The following is a 27,716-nucleotide window of genomic DNA, read 5'->3' as shown; positions in this document are numbered from 1 at the left end:
TAAAAACACGCTTTTTTCTTCAAATTCATGTTATTCTCGAACTTTCTCCTTCCACGAACTTTCTTCTACACTCCATACAAATTCTGCGCCAAAAACACCACAACTTGGATAATATCGAAGCAAACCAATGGTAAACGACACGAAAATAGATAACTAAATCACACATATCATATGGGCTCGAATCCTGGAGAGAACGAGTTTTTCATCATATTTAAATAGATATGTATGTTCATCAGATTTATTGATTTATTTAAAGAATTTATTGATTTGTTCATTATTCTCAATTCTAAACACATTTAGCTAGTATATATGTTGCATAAAATGCTTGTAATTTGCATAAGATGCTTGTAATGACTGCATAACGAAATTAAATTAATTAGATGAAATTTTCGCTCCCTCTGGAATTCGAACCCGGGTAAAAATTTTATACAGTATTATACTGCAGCTTATGCAACACTATATACTGGCTTATGCAATAATTCTCATTTCTTACGAGAGAGAGAGAGAGAGAGAGAGAGAGAGAGAGAGAGAGAGAATCACGTTAATTTAATAGAAAAGTTAGTTAAATGAGAAGAGAATAGTGGGTGAAATGAAGAATTGAAGATAATAGTGGTAGAGAGAAAACTTGGCGGTAAAAATTTATTGTTCAAATTCTCTTTTCATATTATATATAGATATAGATACGAGTGTTTGGTTTGTAGAAAATAACATCTTTTTATATAGATTTTAATTTGGTGAAATCTTATAAAAAAATCAATGTAGATGAGAAAATACACTATTATTAAATATTTAATTTACCGGCCAAACAAAATTGAAGAAATAATTTATTTAGTCAAAATTATTTATTTTTAAAAATTAAATCAAACAAATTTTTTATTTAACCAAATAAATTTGATAAAATTAAATTGACAATGTGTATGAATCTTAACCACTAGTGGATTATTGATTTATATACATTTTTGTATATAGGTTTTCATTAAGTGAAATCTCATATAAATTCAATATGGGATGGAAAAATACGCTAGAAATATTTATTTAGGTTTTCCAATAAGTGAAATATTATAAAAAACAGATATGAGATTATTTGTCAAGATAATTAAAATGAAGGAGAATGCAAAGTTTTTAAAAAGAGGTGATTTTAGGATGCATGTAGGCAAATTCCATTTTCTTATTATATATAAAATTTACTTCTAAAATGAATGATTATAAATATTCATAATAAAATATAATAGGCGGATACAATAAATTGTGGGATACATAATCTCATCAATCTAGTAGAGTAATAGTAATGTTTGAATCGTCACGTAACTATATTCAAGATTCGTCTATACTTTCAACTTTCAAGTTTCAAGATCATAACATATATACTATTGAATTTGAGGGTGGGACTTTGTGGCACAACAAACAAATCAAAGAGTTAAATTCTTAGGGGAATCGAGGACTAGGAGATCAATAATTAACCTGCAGCAGCTCACAATATTGACTGACTTACTAAAATGCTGTCTCTGTCTCTGATCCTCTCTATCTCTATATTATTAAATTACGATTTTATTAAAGAAAGAAAAGAGAAAAAATCTAAGAACTATTAAAAGCACAAGACAGCAGCCTAAGGGCCGAGCTTCGTTAAAATCTTTCTAAACAAAACTCAAAGGGAAAAACTTTAGAGAGGGAAAAAGAGTACTCGTCTAAGACGAAACTAGCAAGAGAGAAAAAAGCGGAAATGGGACCGTTTCCAGAACTCCAGCCTAACCATCGTCCTGAAGCAGACCCGGCTCGTTTCCCTAACAAAAAACAGTAGACCTCTCTCTCTCTATATATATATCACCAATGTATATCTACTACAATAAATAGGAGTATGGAACAGTAGGTAGAGGCCAACCCACCGATTCTTGCCTTGACTATTAAAAACAAGACAAACTCTTTGAGGTAGAGAAAAAAGAGACGAAGTGATGGCCGTGGGATTTGCCATTGCAAATGGAGGGAGCCAATACAATGGAAGAATTACATCATATTTGGTCTTATCTTGTCTTGTGGCTACCATGGGAGCTTTCATTTTTGGCTATGATATTGGAGTTTCAGGTTTAATTTCTCGTAGTAGAGATGATTCTTCTTCTCTTCTTGTAATCTATACAGGATTTTTAATATCTTTGTGCACATATATATATATTTACTGGTTAGGTGGTGTGACATCTATGGAGCCTTTCTTGGAGAAGTTCTTCCGAAAAATTTACAAGAGGATGAAAGAGGACACTAAGATTAGCAACTACTGCAAATTCGACAGCCAATTCTTGACACTATTCACATCTTCACTCTATTTGGCCGGTCTCGTCTCTTCCTTCTGCGCCTCTTTTGTTACCGACACCTTCGGCAGAAAACCGTCGTTGCTTGCTGGTGGAGTTTCGTTTCTTGCTGGAGCTGCCCTCAACGCTGCTGCCCTTAACATGTACATGCTGATTATCGGCAGAGTGCTACTCGGAATCGGCGTTGGTTTCACCAACCAGGTTGGCCTCACAGTCACAGCGAGTTTTATTTGGCCTCACTGCCGCCTATACTTACAACCCATCTCATCGGATGCTTGCAGGCGGTCCCGCTGTACCTCTCAGAGATGTCGCTACCCAACCACAGAGGAGCAATCAGCAACGGCTTTCAGCTCAGTTTAGGTATCGGTTTCTTCTTAGCTAACCTCGTCAACTACGCAACAGAAAAGATCAGAGGCGGCTGGGGCTGGCGGATATCACTCGGCATAGTCGCGATCCCAGCAGCGATCCTAACCGTCGGCGCGCTCTTTCTCCCCGACACCCCAAGCAGCTTCATTCAGCGGAGCAACGATCACGACAAGGCGAGAGCGATACTGCGACGAATCAGAGGCGCAACCGATGTCGAAACAGAGCTAGACGATCTCGTCGCAGCTCGAGATGTCGCGAGATCTATGGAAAGCCCCGTTAAAAACATCGTGAAAAGAAGGTATAGGCCGCAGCTGGTGATGGCTGTGGCAATGCCCTTCTTCCAAATACTCACAGGTAAGTACTCCCATCAATATTTTTTTTAATTATTATTCTTCATTTTGTCATTTTGGTCCATCCACAATAAATATACTTTTGATAAGTGTTCCGATCACAATAAAATGAGATAATTATTCCACTCATAACCACTCATAACGTACATAAATTGTGGATAGGGAGAGTAAAATTTTTATGTTTGCATAAAATGATTTTAGCTCCAAATTAATTTTCTGCGTCTGCACTTACTCACAGGGATCAACGTCATCGGGTTCTACTCACCGATACTCTTCCGAACCCTTGGCTTGGGGGAGAGCGCATCGTTGTTGTCGACGTTGATGACGGGCGTGGTGGGCTCGACAACAACATTGATAGCGATTGTCATAGTCGACAAAGTTGGTCGGAGGTTTCTGTTTATGCTTGGTGGTGCAGTGATGTTTGTGTGCTATGTCGGCGTTGGAGGGATAATGGCTGCGAAGCTAGGTGATCATAATGAATTGAGCAAGGGCTATGCTTACATGGTGCTGGCGCTGGTGAGCTTGTACGTGGCCGGATTCGGGGTGTCGTGGGGCCCGTTGGGATGGCTAATCCCGAGCGAGATATTTCCGATGGAGATACGGTCGGCCGGGCAGAGCGTCACTGTGGCGGTGAATTTCCTATTCACGTTCGTGGTGGGGCAGACGTTTTTGGCGATGATGTGCCGTTTTAAGGCGGGGCTTTTCTTCTTTTTCGGAGGGTGGGTGGCAGTGATGACCATATTTGTGTATTTGCTGTTGCCGGAGACGAAGAATATTCCTATTGAACAGATGGAAGGGATTTGGAGGGAACACTGGTTTTGGAAGAAGATTGTAGGGGTAGACCATAAGGAATTAGTCAACACTAGGATAGATCGCGAGTAGCTCGTGTTTATTCAATTACGATAAATGCACAAATTCTCCTTTCATGGGCTAATCATAAAAAATATTCATCCGTCCATAAAGATTGTGTATTCATTATTATTTTCGTTCGTCTACAAAGATTATATATATGTTTTCCTTTTTTAAAATCATTCTTTATACTTTAAACTCCATTCACACTCACTATTTATAAAATATTCACCCTTTACTTTTACATTTTGATGGGTCCAATACTACTCTTTAACACTAAAATCAAATCTTTTAACTTTTTTATTAAAATATGTGCCCTCCACTTCACCACACACTTTTTATGGACGGAGAGAGTACTTTTTTTTGGGATAGCAAAAATAAATAATAACCATAAAAATAAAAACATATAAAAAGTACTCCATCCGTCTCATTGATCTTGTCTCATAGTCATTTTTTGTTTGTCCCACTGATCTTGTATCATTTCTATAAATAGTACTCCCTCTGTTCCATTAAAGTTGGTCACATTTTTTTCGGCACGGAGATTAAGAAATGGATAGTTAGTGGAGATTATTTTGTGAAATTTAATTAAATTATTAATTAAGTAATTCTTGAACCTAAATATGTGTCTTCTTCTCCATTTTCCGGCGGACGACGACGACGACAATCGCCCCAATTTTTTTGGCTATGCGAGTTTGTCTGTCACCAAAATACCAAAAACCAAAAATCAAAAATCAAAAATCAAAAACTAAAAACCAAAAACCAAAAAAATAAAAAATCAAAACCAAATCAGACCCCAACAAGGCTGCCAACAACCGGAACCCTAGGGGGTCGTGGCGCCGTCGAGAGGGGCAGCGGCCATGGGGGTCGCGGCGGAGGAGATGCGAAACAGATAAGAGGGAGAAGAGGAGAGGGAGATAGTGGTCACAGCGGAGTCGAGAGGGCCGGCGGCCATGGGGTCGCGACCGAGGGAGATGCGAAACCCTCGATTTTCACCATGGATTCGTGGCGGAGCTCTCGACAAGTGAAGAAGGGAAATGGCACCGTCAAACAGAGAGTACAGACGAGAGGGCATGGCAAGGGAGGTGGAGGTTGAGCCCTAAGTCACCTACCATCGATTTTGGGGGTGATGGCGAGGGAGGGAGAGGCTGAGAGAGAGAGAGAGAGAGCATGGGGGTGGCGAGGGGGAGAGAGCAGATCGGTGTTGTTGTCGTCCGGCGAGGTCAGGCGGCGGGGATCAGAAGGGGTAGGCGGAGGCTGTGTGTGTTTTGTGTGTGTGTGTGTGTTTATTTAAGAGGGTTTAGGTTTAAGTAGAAATTTAAATTAAATTAATTAATTGAGCTTAATTAAATTAAATGTTTCTATTTTAAAAAAGTGACCAACAATAATGGGACAGACCGAAAATGAAATGTGACCAACTTTAATGGGACAAATGGAGTAATAATTAACTAAACAATAGAATTCTTAATTACCTTCTCTCCTACTTTATCACTTTATCACATTCTCTCTCCTACTTTATCACCTTCCATCTCCTACTTTATCAATTTTATATTTTATTACCTACACACTTAAAAAACTTAAAAAACTAATAATACTCTTCTTAATAACCGTGCTGAAATCAAATGGGACAAGACCAATGGGACGGATGGAGTATCAACTTTGAAGATGAAGAAACAAAACTGCGCCCTTATTAATGCTTTTCCTAATTTTGTTTTAAATATTTATTATTTTCTTTAATAATTATCATTTACTACAAACAAAAGCACCCTAAATTATTTGAGAAAAAAATAATTTTGTATTTTGAAGAGAAACCCTATCCCACATTCGTTTCAGCTCCACCAACCTACCACCGCTGTCACAGCCCACTATCCCAATGACGGGTTAACCGGGGTTATGACTTGGGTGAACAATAAGAAATGGAAATTTAAAAGGGATTTACTAAATAACCAACATTAATAACAACAAACTAGTGGTATATATATATATATAACCACTTGGGTAATTAACAAACGAGCCAGCCATAACGACTAAACCCCAAATGAAAGTTAAACAAAATGAAGGGGTAATAAGTTCCACAATACGATAACAAATTCAGAGTGTTTGCAGCGGAAAAACGTGTGAGTTATGCATATGGAGATGCATACTCAAGGTTTCATTACATAAACATCAAAAGGAAAATCCGCTCAACACCGATCCATTCCATCGCCTGCTCAACCTGCACATTTAGAAATACATGCAGGGCTGAGTATAAAAATACTCAGTGACATAAGCCGAAAATACAACATGCATACATATATAAATTGAACTGTCATAACAGTAACACACAGGGGTTTTCATAAATGACCTGCGCTTACTAAAACATTTCGTTCATTTTCATAAAGGTGGATGCATCCCATTTTCAGTCTATATGATCCATATCTGTCCTTTCTGTCACGCGCCGGGAAGGAGGCCTCCTTACCACGGACGCCAAGACCGGTCGCAAGCGACTCGCGGTCTCCATGAGTGTACACGTTAACCCTAGCTAGCGACCTTTGTCTAGCATAGGATCCCAATTGGATTTCCTTTAAAGTTGGCGAACCAACACAGATAGGATACATATAAAAACATAAACATTTTGGCAGTCAATCATTTCATAAACATTTCATTTTCATAACATTTTCATTTTCATAAAGGGCATTGAACATATAAGCATTTTATAAGAACTGAATAAATAGTCAAAACATATCATGCATATATATTCGCATATGAGGCCTACGTCACGCAGGGGATCTCTATATACGTAATAATAAAATAATGCCCACCTCAATTGTTCTTAAAGCTGGCGTGGAGTCGTTTCTTCTTCTGCTTCACTTTCTGTCGCCCGGACCTTCATTGATGAAGAGTCGATAAGTTCGTGAAGAAATTGTCATAAGACAAAGTCTAATTCTACGTGCCTAGGGTATCTTTTAAAGTTTTAGGGTTCTAGCAGCATCCATATTAATCTCGTTTCATTCAATCAATAAAATGTAATCACTTATCATGTAACTATCATATAGGTTCGAACCCAATTGTTCGAACATCAACATGTACATAATCTATAACTTCCTTCTACACCCGTCATTTAGTCAAGTACTCCATCAATTAAGAACAAGCTATATATTATTACCCTAAAAATTTAATCATTATAAATCATGCTTTCTCATACTTCGCACATTTTCATCACTTAAATAAATAAATCATTTATAAACATATGCTTAGCAATTTAATATCTCAATTAAATCCCAAGCTCATTTGATAAAGTAAATCATATACTTAATCATTCTATAACACAATTCCACATAAATAGTCTCAATATTTTTTTTAAAACATGAAGCCATTCTAATAGGACATTTTAATTCCATTATAATGGAATTACTCATAAAATAATTTAATCCTTTTTCTTTTAAAAGAAACCATATTTATAATATTCTATACATTTCATTTTTTTTATGTAAATAAATAAGAAATTCCATTATTCATTTATAAATAATAAAACATTTTAAAATCCATTGAGATGAAATAAAACATTTTAACCATTTAAAAAAAAATCCATACTCGTAAGCTTTGAAAATAATTTTATCATATAATAAATGGGGCTTAATCCCAAAATATTTGCTTTAAAGTCCATTAATAATTTAAATAATAGAATGGACTTCATTTAGAATAAATAATCCCAACTTTAAATATTAAAATTTAAATCAAGAGATTTAAATTCACAAAAATAATTTAGTGAAAATTCAAACATTTTTAAAAGAAATAAGGCCAAAATTCGTAGGCTTTATTAATCAATTAACAGCCCAAAATTAATAAAAATTGGGCCCAATTAATTTAAATCAAAAACCCATCAGCTTTTTAAAATAAAATGGGCCCAGTACATTTTATTAAATAAAAATCGGCCCATTCATATTAGAGGGCTTAAGCCCAATTTAAAACCCTATCCCTAACATACATATACACACATAACACACAAACACACACATAAAATGATGGCTTAAGCTCAAATTACGTAGGCCTCCCCCTCCGGCGCGCCGCCTCGCCGAGCGTCTCCCTTCCCTCTCTCATTCTCTCTGTTCTCTTTCGTCCGCCCCTATCTCTCTGTTCTTTCTCCCTCGCCGGTAATCGATGCATGCGCCGCCTTGATGACCACAGCCGCCGCCTCGCCGTGAAGGAGCTCGGCCGCCGTCCGTCGCCTCCTCCGTCGTTCGTCTGGCTGGAATCGCGGTGGAGGCCGAGCCTTGCCTCGCCGGGAAGGTAGGCTCCAGATCTGAGCTCCCCCTCTTTTCCTCTTTTCCGGCCGACCAGGAACAGCTCGGTGCTCCCGCCGCCGTGTCGCCGCTGCCGATGCCGCCTCCGGAAAGATAAGTTCTCTCTCCTTTATCTCTCTTTCCCTCCCCTGTTCTCCCTTCTCTTCTCTTTTTTTTACACAGAGCCCTAACCATCTCTCTCTCTCTACCCTCCTCTCTCTCGTTTTGGCAGGACAACCGCCTAGCCGTCGCCGGCCATGAGCAGCCGCCGGCTGCTCTCACCCCCATCACTCCGTTCCCGGACACACATACAAGACAGAGTACAAGAACCCCCAAATTCAGTCCAGATTCACAAGTATAGCAAAGCTAGGGTTTTGTTTAGAAATCTGTTCTTTCATCATTCATTTATCATTTTCTTAGCAAAAATCAAACCTTGTAAATGTAATAGCTTAGAAAATATATTAACATGTGTGCGTGCGTGCGTATTCTTCTGTTCTTTGATGCTTGAATCGAAATTAACAAGATGAAGTGGGGAGAAATTGGAGTAACCTCGATATGAGGGGTGGTGTTGGCAATAGTTCGATTCTGCAATTTGTTGATCAAAAAGTAAGAATGAAATTTTGGAATTGGAACTGGAAGATTAATGAAGAGTAAGACATTTAATTACCTACCTTCTTGATTTGAAATTTTGGAACTGGACTTGGAATCTCTTTCCTTGTTTTTGGAACAACTGTGAATGGGGATAGGGAAAGTGATGTTAGGGAGAGAAAGTAGGGATTAGCTTAATGAGAAAGCTAAGACTTTGAAGATGAAGGATGGCAGAATACTTTGGAATTTTATTAACTAAAGCAGGGGCAGTGCTTAATCAGAAAGGTATAAAGTTAAAGGATGGCAGAATACTTTGGAATTTATTAACTAAAGTAGGGGCAGTGCTTAGTCAGAAAGGTATAAAGTTAGGTGGAGCAGAAGAAAGAAGTGTAGTGCTTAGTCAGGAAGGTATAAAATTAGGTGGAGCAGAAGAAAGAAGTGTAGTGGTAGGGTTCCACATTTTCTTTTCTTTGTACTAGTTGTTGGTCTAATTAGGAAGATATGAATGAGATTTGGTTGTGAGTAAAAGGTTGTAAAGCTTGGAAATGATGGAAATAATTAAATAAAATGAATCAAGTGGGTGGACGTGGAATGAACAAATTAAGAAAACAAGTGGTTAAGATATGAAGTCAATTTTAAATAAACTCATGATTTCATTTAAAAAAAAATCGCAATTAAAATCATTGAGGTAAAACACTTTATAAAACTTAATATTCCATTTAAAGGGAATTTCATGACTTCATGCCCACTAAAAAAAAATCCATGTGGCTCATATAAATATGCTCAAACCACTAATTAAACTTGTGCACCATATTTATAAAGATCCTTTAAATCTCAAATGGATTTAAATAACAATAAGAATTAAGCACATCAAAACACATATATAACAATTAAATCATATCAGATAAATCAAATCAGTTTTATTATTAATGGATGCCGAACCCTAATTATTAAGTCTTTAATCAGTGATTAAAAACTGGGATATGACAACCGCTGCCACATCTATTTCAGCCACCAATCCACTACCGCCGCCACATCTGTTCTGACCCCACTATCGGCCTCCAGTTATTGTGACGCCACCACCATTTGTTGAGAATAGGCATTGATTCCACATCTGTTCTAACCCCACCACCATCCATTCGTTTCCGTTGGAGAGAGTTGTCAACTGGAAGAAGCACATCGCTCGGCGATTTGCTTCGAGATTCATCATACAATTGTTGTAATATCATGCGAGGGTAGCATGGAAAGATTTTATGATTCGAACGGTGAAGAACAAAATGAACAATTAATACATGTTATTGTATGCACGCCCGTACCATAGCACACCACTTTAAGTGAGCGTGCTTTCGTGTATTTACTATATAAAGCATGATACACGCGCTCACGGAACACGCCTCATTGAATGAGCGTGCCTGTAAATAGTAGTATTATAAATGTATGTACAAAGCATTATACACACACGCACGGAAGCACGCCTCACTTGAATGAAAGTAGTATTTGTGGAAAAAATTGTCGAATTGTGTTTAATTTGAATAGTGTATATGATATTTCTTATATATATGGTTATTTCGTCATGCATGTGTGGAAAGACTTTTGGATTCAAATGGTGAAGAATTTAATGAATAGATAATTCATATTCTTGTATGCACGCACACACAAATGTACATCATTTTGAGTGAACATACATTTTTGCATTGTCTATGCAATATACCATAATATTATGCACGCTAGCACGTCATTTTGTGAGCGTACTATTGTGCATTGTCTGTATTATATTCAAAGCAGTATGCACTCTAAGTGAGCGTGCGTTCTTGCACGGTCTGTAAAATGTAGCCCCATTAATACTGACAATATAAAGTTTTTGGGGTGGTTTTTAGGTGAAAGTTGCCAAAAGTTTTGAATTTGATGTTTCTTTTGTTTTAGCTTGTTCATATGAATTGTTTGAATGTTTGTAGTTTGATTGATTGTGGGCTTTGGGAGTGGATTGATCTATAGGTTACATCATATTACAAGCTTGCTTTTCAAAAAGTGAAGCATGAAACAGACAAAGCAATTGAGCAACTGAGAAATCGAAACTTAATGAAACGCGGTAGTATTCTAAGCTGATGCAGTTTACTGAAGAAGTTGAAGGCTGCTGCAAGACACCAGTTAAAGATCAAGCTGAGACAAGATTCCAACAGAAGATCTAGTCATGGTGTTCCAGGCTGATGGGAAAATCTCAGTCTGAAGGATCAGTGATGCGGCTAAACTGATTAGGGTTCGTGCCCATCCACCAAGCACAAAGAATTTGCTACTCTCAACGCTAAACTAATGGAAGCATCAATTTAATCAAAGCAGAATGACCGAAGAACATCAAGTTGACTCATGCTCAAACTCACTCATGCCACGTCAGCCATGAGGTCAATAAGTTCAAAGCAAAGTCAGTATTTAAAAGCGTATTAACCTTTCGAACATTTAAATGCATCTAAATATGCATTAAATGTGAATCCATCTTTTCAGAAAAAAGTACAAGGATGACTGTTGAACGTCAACGTCAGAGTATGGATGTGCAGATCTAACATCTCAGTCATTCCTAAATACAACGAGAATAATTTAAAGAACAACGTATCGAAATTTGAAGAAGGCTCCCTCCAACGGCAAGATTTATTCTTCAGTCTATATATACATCGGAAGAACAAGATGCAGTGGTGGTGGTGGTGGTGGAAAATATGAAGTTAATGTTAGGTTAAACCTTTAGAGACTAGCAATTGTCATAAATAGGAACTAGATCTTCATTGTAAATTCCAAGTTCATAACTTGAGCATAAATTTGTAGTTCCCAGACTAGGTGTTCCATGCTAAGCCTATAATTGAACACACTGATCCTTAAAAACTGCTCTTCATTGTAACAGTGTGTTCACTTAGTTGGAAACCCTTCCCTCCCTCTGTAGCTTGTCACGAAGTTGTAAAGACTTAAGTGAAGAAGTAAGGAGGAGTAGTAAGTTTTGAGTGACAAGTTTGAAGGGTGGCGAAACAACGGGATCGTAACCACACAAATTTTCAAGTACGATATTGCAACCACGTAAATTTCTAATAGGGTCGCAACCGTATAAATTTCCAAGTAACGGGACTGCAATCATGTAAATTGCTAATTCATGGGATTGCAACCGCGGAAATTGCTAAGTTAAGTTAAGGGATTACCTTGAGTGTCAAGGTCGTGGATGTGGAGTTGCTCCGAACCACGTTAAAATATTTGTGTGTTGTACTTTATGTTTATTTTCTTGTCTTGATTATACGTTGTTGTCTTCAGTAACAACTATCTTAATTTTAAACAATCACTACAAGAAAAATGAGTATACATGACACTGCATACATGACGGTTTTTCATAAAAAGGGTCATGTATGAGCGCATTTTCAGTATATATGACGTTTAAAAAAAGAAGCGTCATCTATGCAGTGTCATGTATATAATACATGACGCTGTGCTGACACTTTTGAAAAAAACGTCATGTATGAACGTCGTTTATTCATAGCATACATGACATTAACTACAAAGCGTCATCTATGTGCGTTATTTTAAATGCTATACATGACATTTATTCAAATTGTCATGTATGTGGTTAAACAAACTGTCATTAATCGTATATATATTTAATATTTTATTTCTTTTTAATTTTATATAATTTAAACTAACATTCTAAACCAGAATATCAAATCCCTAAGTTCCTAACTCTCTCTCTCGATCGAGCACCTCCTCCGCCCCCAGTCCGCTGCGCCGCCTCCCTCGGTCCGACTCACCTCCGGCAGCCTCCCTCTGGTCCGTCCCCCGATCTGACTCCGTCTGCCCCACCCCGTAATCCGCCTCTACCTCTCATCAAATCCTCCGCCCCATCAAATGGAGACTTAAATCGAGCCCTAATATCCCAACCCTCTGCAATCGACCGTGGTCCGAGCATCCACCAATGCTGCCAGAAGCTGACGCCGTCGACCCCGTTGCACGTGTCGTCCGATGACTAAGCCTCTGCTCCCATTCCCGGCGGCGAAGCCGGACGAAGCCTCTACTTCCGCTCCACACGCTGTCGCACCGACGTTTCTCCATCTCTTGTCTCAGGGTTTAGGTCTCTCTCACACATTTTCTATCTCTCTCTCTTACGCAATTTCTATATATCTTCTTCTCTATCTAATTGCTCTTCATCTTTCTCTCCAACAATGTGTCTTTCCCTCCCCAGGCCGATTGCAGCTGTGAGTTTTCTTCCTTGCATTATTTGTCTCCAAATGTAAGATTGGGCTCTTTTTTTTGGATTTCTAACAGTTTGCAACTTTGCTTTGTTTGTGAGGCTATTGTTGTTGATGAATTTTGGGGCTATTACAGTTTTGATGAATTTGAAATTGGTGGTGATGGTTGCAGCTGTGAGTTTTTTTCCTTGCATTATTTGTCTCCAAATGTGAGATTGGGCTTTTTTTTTTATTTCTAAAAATTTGCAACTTTGCTTTGTTTGTGAGGCTATTGTTGTTGATGAATTCTGGGGCTATTGCAGTTTTGATAAATCAACGGGGTATACAGATCTCACACCCTCTCTATCTATTCTCTATATTTTTGGTGTAATTATGTACTTAGATTTCATGTATAAAAGAATAAAACACATAGAGAGAGTTGGCATGCTCTGACAACGATTTGTTTATCTGCTGTGCTGCAGCTGAGAGGAGCAAAAATTCTGAAAATGAATTCAAAACCCTCCCAAATGGTCTCAAGTTAGTATATGATAACAACTCTCAAATTCTTTGCTTTTACATTTTAACTATAAACTGCTAAGTCTTATAATCATTTATGTTTCTGTATTAGTATTAGCATTATTAAGCTATTTTGTAAGGCATGTAGTTGTTGAATTTGATGATAGCTAGGCTTGATTTTGGTAGGTACTATGATTTGAAGACTAGAGACGGACTTGAAGCTGTAAAGGGATCTCGGGTTATAGTATGATTGTGGCACAGGTGAAAAATTTCAGTCTAGTTCCTCAATAGTCTCTATTTGCTTACTCTGCTTTCATTTTAAAGAAGTAGTTCAGTAGCAGAGGCATTCTGTATTTTGTTTAGTTGTACTTGTTGATGGATATTTCTTCGATTCATGTTAATGGTAGCTATTTCTCAGAAACTGTGCAACTTACTTAGTACTAGAAAACTTACTTAGTTTCAATTATGGTCTATGTTTGATTAGGTCTCTCTTTATGTTTATGCAGTTAACACTTGGCTATGCTCCTAATTGGTAAGTCTAGGAAGAAGTTGCTGAGTATATGTATTTGATTGTTTATATCATTTAAGCTGATTTGGCTCCGTTTCTGAAAAGGAATTGCCAAGAGAGATACAACAACCCTAGAGGAAGAGAGCTGGCAATAGTCCGAGTGCTAGCACTGTGTCGAAATGCAATCACCCATGCCAAGTTTGCAATTCATTTCTTGTTTTTTATGTTGATTCCAATTCAATCTTATTAATCTGTTATGTGCCATTGTGAATGTGATTGATGGTAATACTACGGTGGCAGTAGGAGCAATCGATGTGAGCTTCTGCTATCGGACACTCACAAAGGTGATACCCTGAGGCTGCTCTACATTTACAAAAGATGGGGCATCTTGAATTTACACTATCAAAGGTAAATTCCATTTACACTATCAACCATTATGTATATGTAGTTGGTGTTATAGTGAGTCTCTTTGTTTTTTGTTGAAGAAGGGGCTGGATCGGGGCCGGGGTCGTTTGTTGTGAGGAAAACCTATTCAGGTGTGGCAAATGCAAAGCCAACATCATCTGCTAAGTACTCCATAGAACAAAATAAAATCTCTAATGATGTAGTGAACATTCGTATACTAACACAACACAAACATATTAATGAGAGATGTTATGATTCTGTTTAAATAATGCTGCTCCTTGATTTTGCATTTATAATGCAATTTGTGATACTGCTGCTATACCCAGAGAGAGAGAGGAGAGAGTTGTGGCAGTTAACTAGGACAATGTCATATTGCCTATTGCATAGCTGCTGCCCTTATCCTTGGCAAATATACTGAAAATTCGAGGAGAATAGTTGTTTTGTGGTAGTAGTATTTGTGAGCTCTTTCTGTTCTTTTACTCCATACACCGTTGAGATTTTGTTTTGTTGTTAGTTTTTGTATTCTGTATCTAAAGCGGTTGCTGAGAAATCTGCATGACAATTTGCGGAGGAAAATGGCTTGGACATAGTCGTGCTGAATCCACGAGTGGTGGCTGGTCCTATTATGGTGCAGCTTTTTAGATGTTGTAGGATTGTCATATGAAAAATACTATTATGGTGTAGCTTTTTAGATATTCATTATGGTGTTGGGACATGTTGTAAAACAATGGATCTTGTTTTGTGGATGTTGGATTATTAGTTGTTATCAATGTTTAAATGAGCATTTTCAGTATGGGTTAGTTTGTTATTTAATAGTACAATGTATTCATATTTATAAATATAAAAACAGGAAAAAGTCAATATAATAGGAAATATTATATTTAAATTTTGAAAAAGCATAGATGACGGTTTTCAACTGTCATATATATACCTAAATATGTAAAAAAAAAAGGGCCCAAAAATGACGGTTTTCAAGCAATTAATGACGGTTAAAAATTGTCGTATATGTCAATATACATGACGCTTATAAAGTGTCAAGTATGACAAACATATTGTCATGTTTTTGATTTTACATGACGGTCAGAAAGCGTCAAGAAAAAAATATGAGTGTCATGTATTATACAATACTTGACGGTTTCAAACCGTCAAGAAAAGTGATCATACATGACGGTTATTAACCGTCATCTATACTAGGGACTATTCTTGACACCACTATACTTGACGGTTCTGGAAGGGCATAGATGACGGTTTTTAGCCGTCATGTATGAGCGTTTTTCTTGTAGTGAATCTAGACAACTGCAAAGAAAAACTGATTGTATTTTTATAATCTGTACTTATGATCAGTCTTGTTCTATCGCCAAATCTTTCAGCAAGCTGACCTCATGCATCACAAATTGCACTAGCACCCACTGATTATCAAACCACGCATATCAATTTGACTCAAGTCATTGATATGAGGTTCACACAAAAGATTTTTATTAAAACGAGTCTCGTTGTCCACCAAATTTTGCATGTAAGATTAAAAAGTAAACCAGCTTTGTGTTTATCCTTCTGTTGATATCTTAATTACTTGATGCATCAATACGGTATCTTTCAGTCAGTTGACATATCTTTCACTAGAACATTAGAAAGACAAACTAAAGCAGATTCTTTTTAGTAGATATAAGTAATTAATGTATAATATTTATATAGCCCCTTTCTATAAAGGATACATATGAGATTTTTCTAGAATTTGTATGTTCTTTCCTGTATCGTTTTGTTACATTTTTATTACAATATAATGTGTCTTTGAAAATATTCAATTATTTATGAAGAATAACTATGTTACATGATTAGTTAGATGGATAAATATTTCCACCGAAGATCGTTTAATTGCCTGACACTTTTATGCGGGGTTTAGATATTTTTCTTGAATTTGCATGCACAGACAAATCAACACTTTTATGTGTGAACTTCCTTGAATTTGCATACACTAATAAATCAACAGAGACGAAGATAAAGTGTTCCTGCACTGAATGTAAAAAATTTAGATTACACTTAAGAGATGATGTGAAATATATACCACGTACATTATGAGACATGGTAAATTTCTCTCAAGGTTACACCAACTGGGTGCATCAAGGTGAAAAATCATATCAGCTTCACAAAAGGCATCACTTCACCATGGTGAATTTCATGCATGAAAATACTGGTATAGTTTATTCCTCCTATTTTGATCTTCTTCTGATAATACTTGAAATCTCACTCTCTTACTAATGTTAGTTTGTGATGATTTGAGCTCATGGTAACTATACTTCAGAGCATTTAAAATTGATTGATGAGATCACAATGATTTTTGGTCTGTTGCATCAGTACCATCCATCTCAGTCTCACCTCTCTCCACCTTTGTTACTCCCCACAATCCTCTTCCAAAACCAATGATGCCTCCACACCTTCTCCATCTGCTCAATCGGCACATTCTTGGTCTCCGGCAGCAAGGCGTAGACGAATACCGTCATCAGCGCCACCCACCCTCCGAAGAAGAAGAATATCCCCGCCTTCAAATGGCACAGCATCGACAGGAACGTCTGCCCCACCAAGAACGTGAACAGAAAATTCACCGCCACCGCAATGCTCTGCCCCGCCGCCCGTATCTCCAGCGGGAATATCTCGCTCGGAATCAGCCACCCCAACGGCCCCCACGACACGCCAAACCCAGCCACGTATACCCCTATCAACACCAACACCGCATCGCCATACCCTTTGCTCAGCCCGCCATGATCGCCTAGCTTAGCCGCCATCACGCCTCCAACAGCCATCTGCGCACCGAACATCAGCGCCCCGCCCACCACGAGCAGCGATCTCCGCCCCGCCCTGTCCACCAGCGCCATCGACAGCAGCGTGGTGGCGATGCCCACCACTCCCGTCATCACGGCCGACATGAGCGACGCGCTCTCGCCGAACCCGATGGTGCGGAACACTATCGGGGCATAGAAGGCGATGACGTTGATCCCCGTCACCTGCTGGAAGAAGGGGATGGCGATGGACATCACCAGCTGAGGTCTGTAGTTTCTCTGCAGGATTTGGATGTAGGGGTTTTTGAGGGTATTCGAGTCTTGGGTGGCTTTGATGAGATCTCGGAGCTCTGTGTCGACGTCGGTTGCGCCGCGGATGCGCTGCAGCATATGCTTGGCGTCGTCGTGGCTTCGGCCGCGTTGGATGAGGCTGTTTGGTGTGTCGGGGAGGAAGAGGGCGCCGAGGGTTAGGATGGAAGCTGGGAGTGCGGCCATTGCTAGGGAGATGCGCCAGCCGTAGCCTTGCTTGATCTTAACAGTGCCGTAGTTGATGAGGTTTGCGGATAGGGCACCGATGCCAACGCTCAGCTGGAATCCGTTGTTGAAGGCTCCTCTGTATTTGGGTGGCGCCATTTCTGATAGGTATAGTGGTACTGCCTGAAAGTTGCTTGTCAAGAGAATATACATATTCATCAGTTTCAAAAAAATGATGGATTACCAAAATGTTATGCTATTGAATATCTTTCGCAAAACAAGTCACAACTCCCAGTACTTTTAATTTTAATTTCATTAGTTCCTTTTATAATACTAGTATTTTGTTTTAACAGGTTTTCCTATTTTTATTCTCTTTCAGTCCGTAAAAGAATTACTCTCTCCGTCCACAAAAATATGATATAAAGGAGAGTGATACCAATTTCAAGAATTTTTTTATTGTTTATTTAATGAGTAGAGAAATGATTCACATATGATGTAAAATGATAAGTTATGTAAAGTTATTCATTATGTATGTATTTTTTATTTTAGGAAGTGGTCTATTAAAATGAAAAGTCCAAATAAAAAAATGTGACATTGAATTGGGATTTGGGGAGTAGTCTATTTCCATCTATAGACTATAGACGTTACTCCACAACATATTACCTTCAATATATCAACTTATTTATCTATTATGTTATATGGTGGAATCATTTCTTAACTCATAATACAATCAATTACTAACACTATCCTTTATGTATGACTAATTGATTATTAATTTTTCTACTCACAATACATTCAACCCATAGTTATGAGTTAGCTACTACTCCTTTGATCACTTAATTGATCCTTACTGCTTGTACAAGAATATCTTGAGCTTTTGCGAATTTAGAGCTACCATGTACAGAGAGAGATAGTAGAATATATAGAATGAACACATAACTCATTTTGCTATTGTAAAGATAAAAAAGTATAATAAATAGTTATTCTTACAATTTTATCCTTATTATTATAATAACTTACAACTATAAAGTTGCTTAGTCGTTAATTTACTTTATTTTGTCCATAATTCACAAACACTGAATTCTTAGTCATTAATTTGCCCTATTTTACCTTCAATTTATGACCAAATTAAATGTTTTTTAATCTTGAATATTCTATAATATTTTTGTCTCCAATTCACGACATGAAACTTTTTAGTTGTAAATTAAGGTTAATTCACGATAATTAAAGGCAAAGCAGAATTTTAAACAAAAAAAATAACTTTTTACTTTTATTATTTTTATATATCTTTATGGTTACTTTTTATAGGAAAATGAATATTTTGATAGAAGTCAATATATAGAAGTACCTGATTAGCAAAACCAACACCAACTCCAAGAAGGAGTCTGCCGAAAATGAGCATGTATATGTTGAGAGCTGCGCCGTTAAGCGCTGCTCCGGCGAGAAATGCAGCGCCTCCGATGATGATAGACGGCTTCCGCCCGTAGGCTTTGGTAGTGAAGGAGGCGAAGAACGACGCAATGAGGCCTGCCAAATATAGTGAGGATGTGAATAATGTTAGCAATTGGCTGTCGAATTTGCAGTAGTTGCTAATCTTGGTGTCCTCCATCATCCTCCTATACACGTTGGGGAAAAATTTCCTCAAGAACGGCCTCATAGATGTCACTCCACCTAAATATTTACAACCAATAATTAATACTCATTCAGTAATCATGGTGTCCACGCAAAGATTCTTATAATAATAAGAAGTTCTTATTTAAATCATATTATTGGAACCTGAAATTCCAATATCGTAGCCAAAGATAACTCCTCCCATGGCAGCCATCATACAAGATAAGACGACGAAGGTGGTGACTTTTCCATTGTATGGGCCTCCTGCTTCACTTGCAACTGCAAATCCTCCGCCCATGGCTTCTTCTGTTATTCAGATTGCAGAAAAAAAATCAACTTCATCAAAGTCAAGAAGATGAATGGAAGAGACGAGAGTGAGCTGTTCAAGATACTAGTCTATATCGACTGCTAATAATAATGTCAGTATCTTGTGGTCCCGTCTCATTTGAAAAGTCTTTAATTCACATTTCATATATATATAGTTTTTTTGTATCTTTCGTGGAATCTTACGAATTTTTTGTGTTAATATTCTCTCCAATACTGCAGGACCCATTTTGAGTGTGAATGACTAATTGGTTTCACGTGCATTGACTCACTGATTGATCTTTTTTAGAATGTATTGTGATGGTTATATATTCGATGAAAACTCAAGATATTCTGTGTTAATTAATATTCTCTCTATTCTAATTCATGTGTGTACATTCGATGAAAGCTCAAGATATGCGTAGGGATGGTAGTGGATCTTGGACCCAGTCCAGATCTGTGGATCCAAATTCGTTTTTACGGATCTGAATTTCAATTTTTTGGACCCGACGGATCTGGATCTGGATCTCAGTTTTGAAAACAGATCTGGATCTTAAAATTTTAGATCCGGATCCGGCCCAGATCCGATCCGTGGATCCGTTTTATTTTATATATATTTTTTATATTTTATATTTAGTTTACTAATAATATTAACTAAATTATAAATAATAAATAAATTATATTCAAAAGAATAAAAACTAAAAGTAATTAGATAAAAATATTTTGTGTTATATTTTTCATGATGGAAATTAGATGTTATTGATTTTGTGAATTTTTTTAAATTTAATTTAAAAATAGTAGATCCATGGATCTGGACCTGTGGACCCGCGGATCTGGATCTGGATCCAAAATTTTTAGATCCATGGATCTGGATCTGGTATATGAAAACGGAGCTGGATCTGGTATTGGCCAGACCCGGTCCAGATCCGGCCCATTGCCATCCCTAGATATGCGTTGTGATGGATCCCCGACATTGTTGTTTTCTAATCTTCGTGGTTAAACATTTTAGAACAACAATTAACCAATGGAACTTGTTCTTCAATGTAAAATTTATTTTAAGTTTAAACTTGTGAATACATTAAAAGTTTTTAAACTAAGCGTTCTTCATTGTAAAAATTACTATAAGCTTAGATCTGAACACACTAATCCTTTCAATTGTTCTTATTCTAATAGTGTATTCACTTAGTAGGAGAAACCCTCGTCTGTAACTCTCACTCATTGTAAAAGATAAGTGCAGAAGTGAAGAGAAGTCAACAAGTAAGCTTCAAGTGAGAAGTCTGAAAGTTGGCAAAGTAACGGAAGCTACTAAAAAACAGCGTTGCAATCGCATAAATTGCTAAGAATGGTCATGACCGTGTAACCAATGTGATCAGTCAAAATGTGAACTGACCGATCAAGCTGATTTACAGCAATAAAACAAAGAATCATAAGGCAAACTGGATTCCCCTGTTTATCAGGATCATGGATTTAGGAGAAGTTACTCCGAACCACGTTAAATTGCTTGTGTGTTATACTTTATGTTTGTTACTCCAGTTTTGTTGTGTTTGTCCAATCTCTCAACAAACTGAAAACATTCAAACAAGAAAACCGCTTTTGTTTTTACAATCATCATTTTGATTTATTGATGCTTTACTTAACAAATCTTTCAGCACACTGATCAACACCATTGCTCTCAACATATATGCATTAAAATGATTTTCATGATTGTATCAGTATGACTCAAGTTACTAATACTCAAAATTGAACTCTGCATGAGCTGAAATGAACACATGCTTGAGTTTCTATTCTAATTGACTTGCTGACGAGTAAATCAATAGACTAGACACTGGCAATCTGTTAGGTAGTGCGTTGAACTGTATCCTTCAAACTGACTCATTATCAGTCCATTTGTCTTAAACACTCAAGTTGTAACATAGCAAATAGTTTTCAAATATGCTAATTGATGTATTTTTTCACTACACCGGTACATACTCGCTCCGGAACCAACATATATAATATTACTAAGGATACTAAGATAAAAAAAAAAAGAATGACGTGAGGTGATAGAATATTTTATTTTTTAGTCTCAACAAAAATTTAAACTTTATTATTAATTTCAAAATATTTAATTTGATAATATTATATTGAAAATTTTATTTATTTCAATACATCTAAATTATCTTTTACTTATGTTTTTAATTGGTGAACTTTAATGACGATGAAGCGCAGTCTGTTGGTAAATAGATCGGGGGTTCGAGTCACCCTAGGAGCTAGAGTGTGAGTGGATTTTTTCCTTTCTTTGATTGTAACAAATTTAAAAAAAAATGGTGAACTTTAATTAAATAGTAAATTTGGTAAATTTTTAACGTAGGAATAAAGATTTAAGATAAATATTCTTAAAAAAAAAAGATTTAAGATAAATAAAAATAAGGAACGAAGAAAATGTCAGTATGAAAATTATTGTGGTACCTTTAATATGTTTTGTTATATATAATTAATAAATTTCTATTTATTTGCGGATATTTTATACGAAATTTTAGTTTTAGCTTATGTGTACTTTTCACTGTATTACTGTGCCTAATTTCGTTAAATTTAGCTCTCTATGAGTAATTGAGTATGATGGCTATTTGAAGCTTACAAAAGACATTAGATCATCTAGTAGTAATAAATAATCAGGAGACTTGGCAAATTGGACTGGGAGCATTTTGTCATTCTTTATTTAAGAGATATAAATCTCACTGCAATTATTGTACCATTGACAAAAACGTTCACAAATTGAAATACTTAATTTGCGGTGTTAGCTAACTTAGCTAGTTAGCTTCATAAATAAAATATGTAAGGCCATCATGGAAATCTATAGCTAGTTAGCTTCATAAATAAAATATGTAAGGCCATCATGGAAATCTATAGCTATATCTATATCTATATCTACGAATTGCTTTAAATAGAAACTTCAATTTTTTATTTTTTCAACTTTTTATTTTTAGAATAATTTTAATAAATAATATAATATATTAAATACTTAATTATTAGCTATATTAGTTTTAATTAATTATCTTTATTACATTTCAAAGTATACTATTATACTGCCATAAATTAATTTAATTAGTCACCATGATTTGTTCAAATAACAATTTTGTAAAAATAGTACCTTTAATTTTCTCATTTTTAACTATTTTATTCTTTGTTGTAATTAAATATGTATATGTTTTTTTTTGAAGCAAAATATGTATAATGTTTCTATTAATTTTCTCTCTATTTTTTCTCTCTCTTCTCACATCAATTTTTTAAATATTTTTTCTCTCTTTTTTTAAAAAAAATTAATTAATTCTTTTATAAATATCGTCAAATTTGATTTATGAATAATTATTCAATATGCATCTTAAGTTTAATTAAGTTTGTAACAAGATCTTTAATACGATATAAAAATCATCAAAAATGAATTTAAAACGAATAGGTTATTAAAATTTTAAAATATTTTATTTTCTTTCTCTTTGTTAAAATTTTACAACTTTTTTATTTATGACCGTGTATGAAAATATTTATTTATTTATTATTATGTGGAATACTTTATAATAATAATGTTTATATTAATTTTCATTATCAATAATTTAAAATTATTTAATAACTATAACTTTAAACATAGTTGAAAATTACGTTTTTAAATTCGAGATTTTATTGAGTAAGTATTTTATTTTTAAACCATATTTTGCATTTATTTATATTTTGATTCTATTTAATAATTTTATTTATTTATTTATTTAAAATATCATTTAATTTCGATTTCACCGTGCATCGCACGGATGGACGTACTAATATTAATAAAGAAGAGGTTAGCATATATAGTTATATTTTAAAGGGTTAATTGCATAATAAGGCATCATCTTAGTTTCAAATTTGATTTGCAACATAACTTCTAAGATGCAAATATTAAAATAGTCATTTTACTTAAATAAAAGTTAGTTATAGACACAAAATTAATATTATATTAATTATAATTATTGTTAGGTCCGGAGGGTCTCGAATAGGTGTATGGGGGGGGGGGAATACACCTATAGGCTATTTTTGTTCGATGAATCAAAACGAAACTTTAAACACAAACTGACTCAACCTGTTTACTGAAAAGAGTTTTGACCAAAACCGGATTGACGACTGATACTGAATACTCTTCAGTAAGAAGTTATCAGTTAAGTTAAAGACCATAACTGATACACGTAAGACTTCAGTCGAGTTTGATAAACAGAGATATGTTATGAATCTTACTGACTATTAGAGGATAGATCAGTTAGACTGATAACACACGCAGCGGAAAACTTTTGTTTCGTAATAGCCTGTGAGTTAAGCAAGTTGTCAGTCTTTAGCCTATGAGTTAGACTGATTACTGACTATCTTCGAGGTTCCTTGTTTGGTGAGAACGGCTTCATTGAAGAGCAGGATATGCGACATCTCTGAAAAGGTAATCACCAAAAGGAATGGCCTCTGTAGAGAAAGGACGATCCTGAGATCTCTGCATTTAATGCGGCTGTACTTCGGGAATCGGGAGTGCGTGGCTTCCTTTGAACATTGGAGGTTCAGTCCGAGGAAGAATGATCAACTGATACTTGACTTTCGTATCTGTCACGACCGGCCTTAATTAAGGATAATTAATCCGGGAAAACCATGACTGGGGAAGGGAAATTAAGAAGCGGGTTTAGAAAGGGGTGCATAAAAGAATACTCAAAGAGCTTGGATACGCGTGAAATATTCCTTAAAAAGGAAAAAGGCATAGTTCGCATAAAAAGGGTACTCAAAGAACTTGTATACGCGTTATATTCCTTAAAAGGAAAAAGGCATCGTTAGGGGCTTGGCTAAAACATTATCAGAGTTTGCAACGGAAGGTGTAATTGAAATAATCAGTGTTTACAGCGGAATGCATAACTGAGATACATGTATGAAGACATGTATCCTTTCTGAGCCTTCTTTAAGTTCAACAAAAACTCCACTCAGCAACACTTCATCGCCCATCACAACTCAACCTGCACAAACATAAACATACGAAGGGCTGAGTACAAGAGTACTCAGTGGGCAGTGCCAAGCATATAACATAATATCAACAACAAAACACAACTTCGCATAAGAGGCATAAGTTTCTTTCAAATCCTTTGCTCATTAAACATTTCCATATTCATAAACAACATGAGCGCATTCTTCATCATTAACAATCATCAACACGCATCGTGTCGTGGAGAAGGCCTTCCCCAACGAACACGGGCATCGCGCCGTGAAGGGGGCCTCCCTCAGCGGTCACGGCATCGTACTATTGAGGGAGGCCTCCCCCAATAGACGCTGTAACACTGGCTTACTGGCATCGCGCCGCGAGAGAGGCCTCTCTCAGCGGACACGGGCATCGCGTCGTGAGGAAGGCCCTCCTCAGCGGACACGGCATCGTACTGTTGAGGGAGGCCTCCCCCAACAGACGCAAGCATCAATCACAGGCATAAACTTATCAGCGTAAAGCATTCAAGCGTAAATAAGCGTAATCAAGCGTAAATCATTTAGCGTAAAGCATAATAAAGCATACCATACTTGAAGATCCAATTTGCATTATAAAGCATAACACATGCATAACATTTTATTTACGCGTAAGAAATTGCCCACCTGATAGCAAAGTTTTGCTAAGGTGCTCTAACTCCTTGTGTAGTTCTTACTCTCGCGCTTGACCTTAATCACGAGAATATAAAATAAGACATTGCCTCGAGGAAAATTCTTAATTAATGAGAAATCGTAATTTAACTATGCATGAATCTGGTATGCATGAACTAATACTCTGAGCGATAATCGGGAATTCTACTATTAATCCTCGTTAATAGATTTAGCTAATTCTCGTCTAGCGCGGTCGAATAAAACTGTGATTCTTCCTTCATCATCGGAATATTCTAGTCGTAAAATAAACTTCGCATTTGTACTTGATTGAAAAAAAAACTAACTCGACTTTAAACGAGGTGTGACTTTGTAGAAATTATCGGGCTTTTCGATAGAAACATCATTACTAGCGTAACCTCAAATAATTAATAGGCTCAAACGAGAGTAGCCAATTAATTAAATAAACCAGTGGCTTTAAAGAAATAAAAGATAATAGTTCGCTTTGAAGTCCGAAGTCCAAAAACATTAATTAATAAACTGGGCGACTCATTTATTGAATAAGAATCGGCTCGCTCATTGATAAATAATTGGGCTTCATCATAATAGATACTGAAATGCTTAACTGAAAGAAGTAACTTCAGCTCAAGCTTTAAAAGAATTAAAGCCCAACTTAAAAAGTCTTCGACCCAAAACAATTAAAATAGGGGTCCAAATAATAATTAATGTGGACTGAAAAGAATTAATCTTAGCCAAAAAGGCAATTTAATCGGCCCAAATGATGAATTAAACTGGCCCAACGAAATATAAATGGGACTAGAATAATAGCCCATCATAAAATATGCATCAGCCCAACTCCTTAATTAAATCGAGCCCAATAGAAATAATGAGAATGGCCATTTAAATAAAAGACTGGCCTAGTTTGAATTTAAATGTAAGCTCATCAATTAAAATCAAGCCCGAACTTAAAAGTCTTTGGCCCAAAACAATTAAAAGGTGAGGCCCAAAATAATTAAAATTGGAAGCCCAATTTAAAAAAAAACAAGCTCAAAATTCGGCCCACAAAAAGTAGAGGAAAGCCCAAACAATTAAAATTTTAAAGCCCAACTCTCTCTCTTTCTCTCACAAACTATCGGACTCTCTCTCTTTCTCAAAACAATTCACGCCTTTCTCTCTCTTTTCTCTCTCTCAAGGAGCTGCTCGCCCCTTTTCAAACTCAGCGTTCGATCGGCCCTCCCAAAAATCGGCCGGCTTCTTCTTCCTCAGCCGTTCAGCCATCACTGCTCCGGTCAGCTTCGACCGGCTGACTCATGAAACCCCGGCATCCCAGAGCCCATCATCGAGCCCTGATTCTGGAAATCATCGCCGCTGTCGCACCTCCGTCTGGAATCCGGCGAGCGGTCGCCTCCTGGAAGCAGCGCCGTTCGTCTCCCTCGTCTCAAACATGGAATCGGGCGGTGCCGGCCGCTCTCTCTCTTTCTCGGCCAAGATCTGATCTTGCCGGCGTCAGCTGTCCCTGCGCCTAGTTCCGATGCCAACGGAAGCTCCTTCGTCGTCGTGTAAGTTCTGCTCCGGTCCCTGAAACCGGTTGGTCTCCTCCCTCAGCCATTCCGCTTCCGCTTTGATGTTCCTGAGTTTCCGGCGACTGGAGTAAGAAGGCCTACGCCTCTCACCGCGCCGCTGCTGCCTTTGGACCATTGCTGCTGTTCCTCCCGGCGGCAGGTGAAGGCCCGCCGATCCGCTGCTGTTGTCGGAGTTCGATGGAACAGCAAGTGTTTGCCGTTGCCATCGTCGGCTCAGCTTCGACCGAACGGAGCAACCGCCCTTCTAAAAGCTAAGTCTTTGTTCTATCTTCCTCTTCTTCTTTGTATAAGTCTTTATATAAACAATGGTGTGTGGTTTGAAGTTAAAGGGGTCTGTTCTGTGTTCCTATTTTGATAAAGTTAGAGATTAAACTAGGAACTGTGGTTTGCTAATGTCATAAGAATTCTCATCGTCTGACTCATGTGAAGAAATTGAATTACATATGAACTGATTTCTGTGCTTGTGACTTTGCTAAGTCCATAACCTATACTCATCTATACATTCAATATTTCTTCTTAATCATGCTTGTTGGATGAAATGCAAATGGGATTCGAATGAAGGGAGCTTAGTATATACCTGTAATTGCTTGTTGTTGGTGGCTGTTTGTTGCCATTGAATTTAATGAGGAGATAGCTGAAATTTTCAGATGCTTATTGACATATGCAGGGGAATCAAGAATGGACTGGTGGAAAAACTTAAACCAAAGCTTACATGTTCGAAGTTTGGCAGCAGTAAATGAAATCTCTCATTCCTTTGGTTGTTGAAGAACTAAGGAATGAGTAAAAGGGCTGATGATAGCCTTAAAGAATCGAATATGGTGGGGAGCAAAGGGTGGTGGGTAGCTGATGGAGTAGGTGGGAAGTTTGGTGGAGTAAAGGCGTGTAAACTTTAATTGATTGGAAAAAAAAAACTTTTGCTTTTGCTAATTGATTTGGTTGTCTTCTTGATTGATTCTGTATATTTAATCGCGTTTTTGCAATCAAATACTGGCTTCTGCTCATTATTCGTGTATAAATTAAATACGTATATTTAATCTGC

At 36.9% G+C, this 27,716-nt stretch overlaps 3 protein-coding genes across 6 annotated transcripts; 2 read left to right on the top strand and 1 right to left on the bottom strand.

The window, feature by feature from the left end:
• Positions 1–1,838: 1,838 nt before the first annotated feature.
• LOC130997297 (hexose carrier protein HEX6-like) lies at positions 1,839–4,044 on the top strand. The gene is made up of 4 exons (XM_057922566.1): positions 1,839–2,079; positions 2,179–2,501; positions 2,582–3,020; positions 3,255–4,044. The coding sequence occupies exons 1-4, from the start codon at positions 1,950–1,952 to the stop codon at positions 3,896–3,898; spliced, it is 1,536 nt and encodes a 511-aa protein (XP_057778549.1). The 5' UTR covers positions 1,839–1,949; the 3' UTR covers positions 3,899–4,044.
• An 8,350-nt stretch (positions 4,045–12,394) lies between these two features.
• On the top strand, positions 12,395–14,133 carry LOC130997296 (uncharacterized). 4 transcript variants are annotated; one of them, XR_009093035.1, is made up of 8 exons: positions 12,423–12,808; positions 12,920–12,932; positions 13,063–13,100; positions 13,229–13,246; positions 13,388–13,442; positions 13,608–13,682; positions 13,906–13,953; positions 14,035–14,110. XR_009093035.1 is itself a non-coding variant. In XM_057922565.1 (7 exons), the coding sequence occupies exons 1-6, from the start codon at positions 12,700–12,702 to the stop codon at positions 13,669–13,671; spliced, it is 297 nt and encodes a 98-aa protein (XP_057778548.1). In that variant the 5' UTR covers positions 12,424–12,699; the 3' UTR covers positions 13,672–13,682; positions 14,035–14,133. The 4 variants fall into 4 exon arrangements, 1 of the variants encoding a protein (XP_057778548.1); XM_057922565.1 differs by lacking the exon at positions 13,906–13,953 and having other exon boundaries at positions 12,424–12,808; positions 14,035–14,133; XR_009093037.1 differs by lacking the exons at positions 13,229–13,246; positions 13,906–13,953 and having other exon boundaries at positions 12,395–12,808; positions 12,920–12,967; positions 13,063–13,135; positions 14,035–14,133.
• A 2,213-nt stretch (positions 14,134–16,346) lies between these two features.
• On the bottom strand, positions 16,347–19,686 carry LOC130997295 (hexose carrier protein HEX6). Its single transcript, XM_057922564.1, has 3 exons — positions 19,359–19,686; positions 18,931–19,253; positions 16,347–17,765 (listed from the first exon to the last, which is right to left on the bottom strand). The coding sequence occupies exons 1-3, from the start codon at positions 19,489–19,491 to the stop codon at positions 16,704–16,706; spliced, it is 1,518 nt and encodes a 505-aa protein (XP_057778547.1). The 5' UTR covers positions 19,492–19,686; the 3' UTR covers positions 16,347–16,703.
• Between the last annotated feature and the right edge of the window lie 8,030 nt (positions 19,687–27,716).

This window comes from Salvia miltiorrhiza, chromosome 8 (assembly GCF_028751815.1).
Source record: "Salvia miltiorrhiza cultivar Shanhuang (shh) chromosome 8, IMPLAD_Smil_shh, whole genome shotgun sequence".
Lineage (NCBI taxonomy): Eukaryota > Viridiplantae > Streptophyta > Magnoliopsida > Lamiales > Lamiaceae > Salvia > Salvia miltiorrhiza.
Note: the sequence above shows the minus strand (reverse complement) of the source record. Positions and strands in the feature narration are given on the sequence as shown.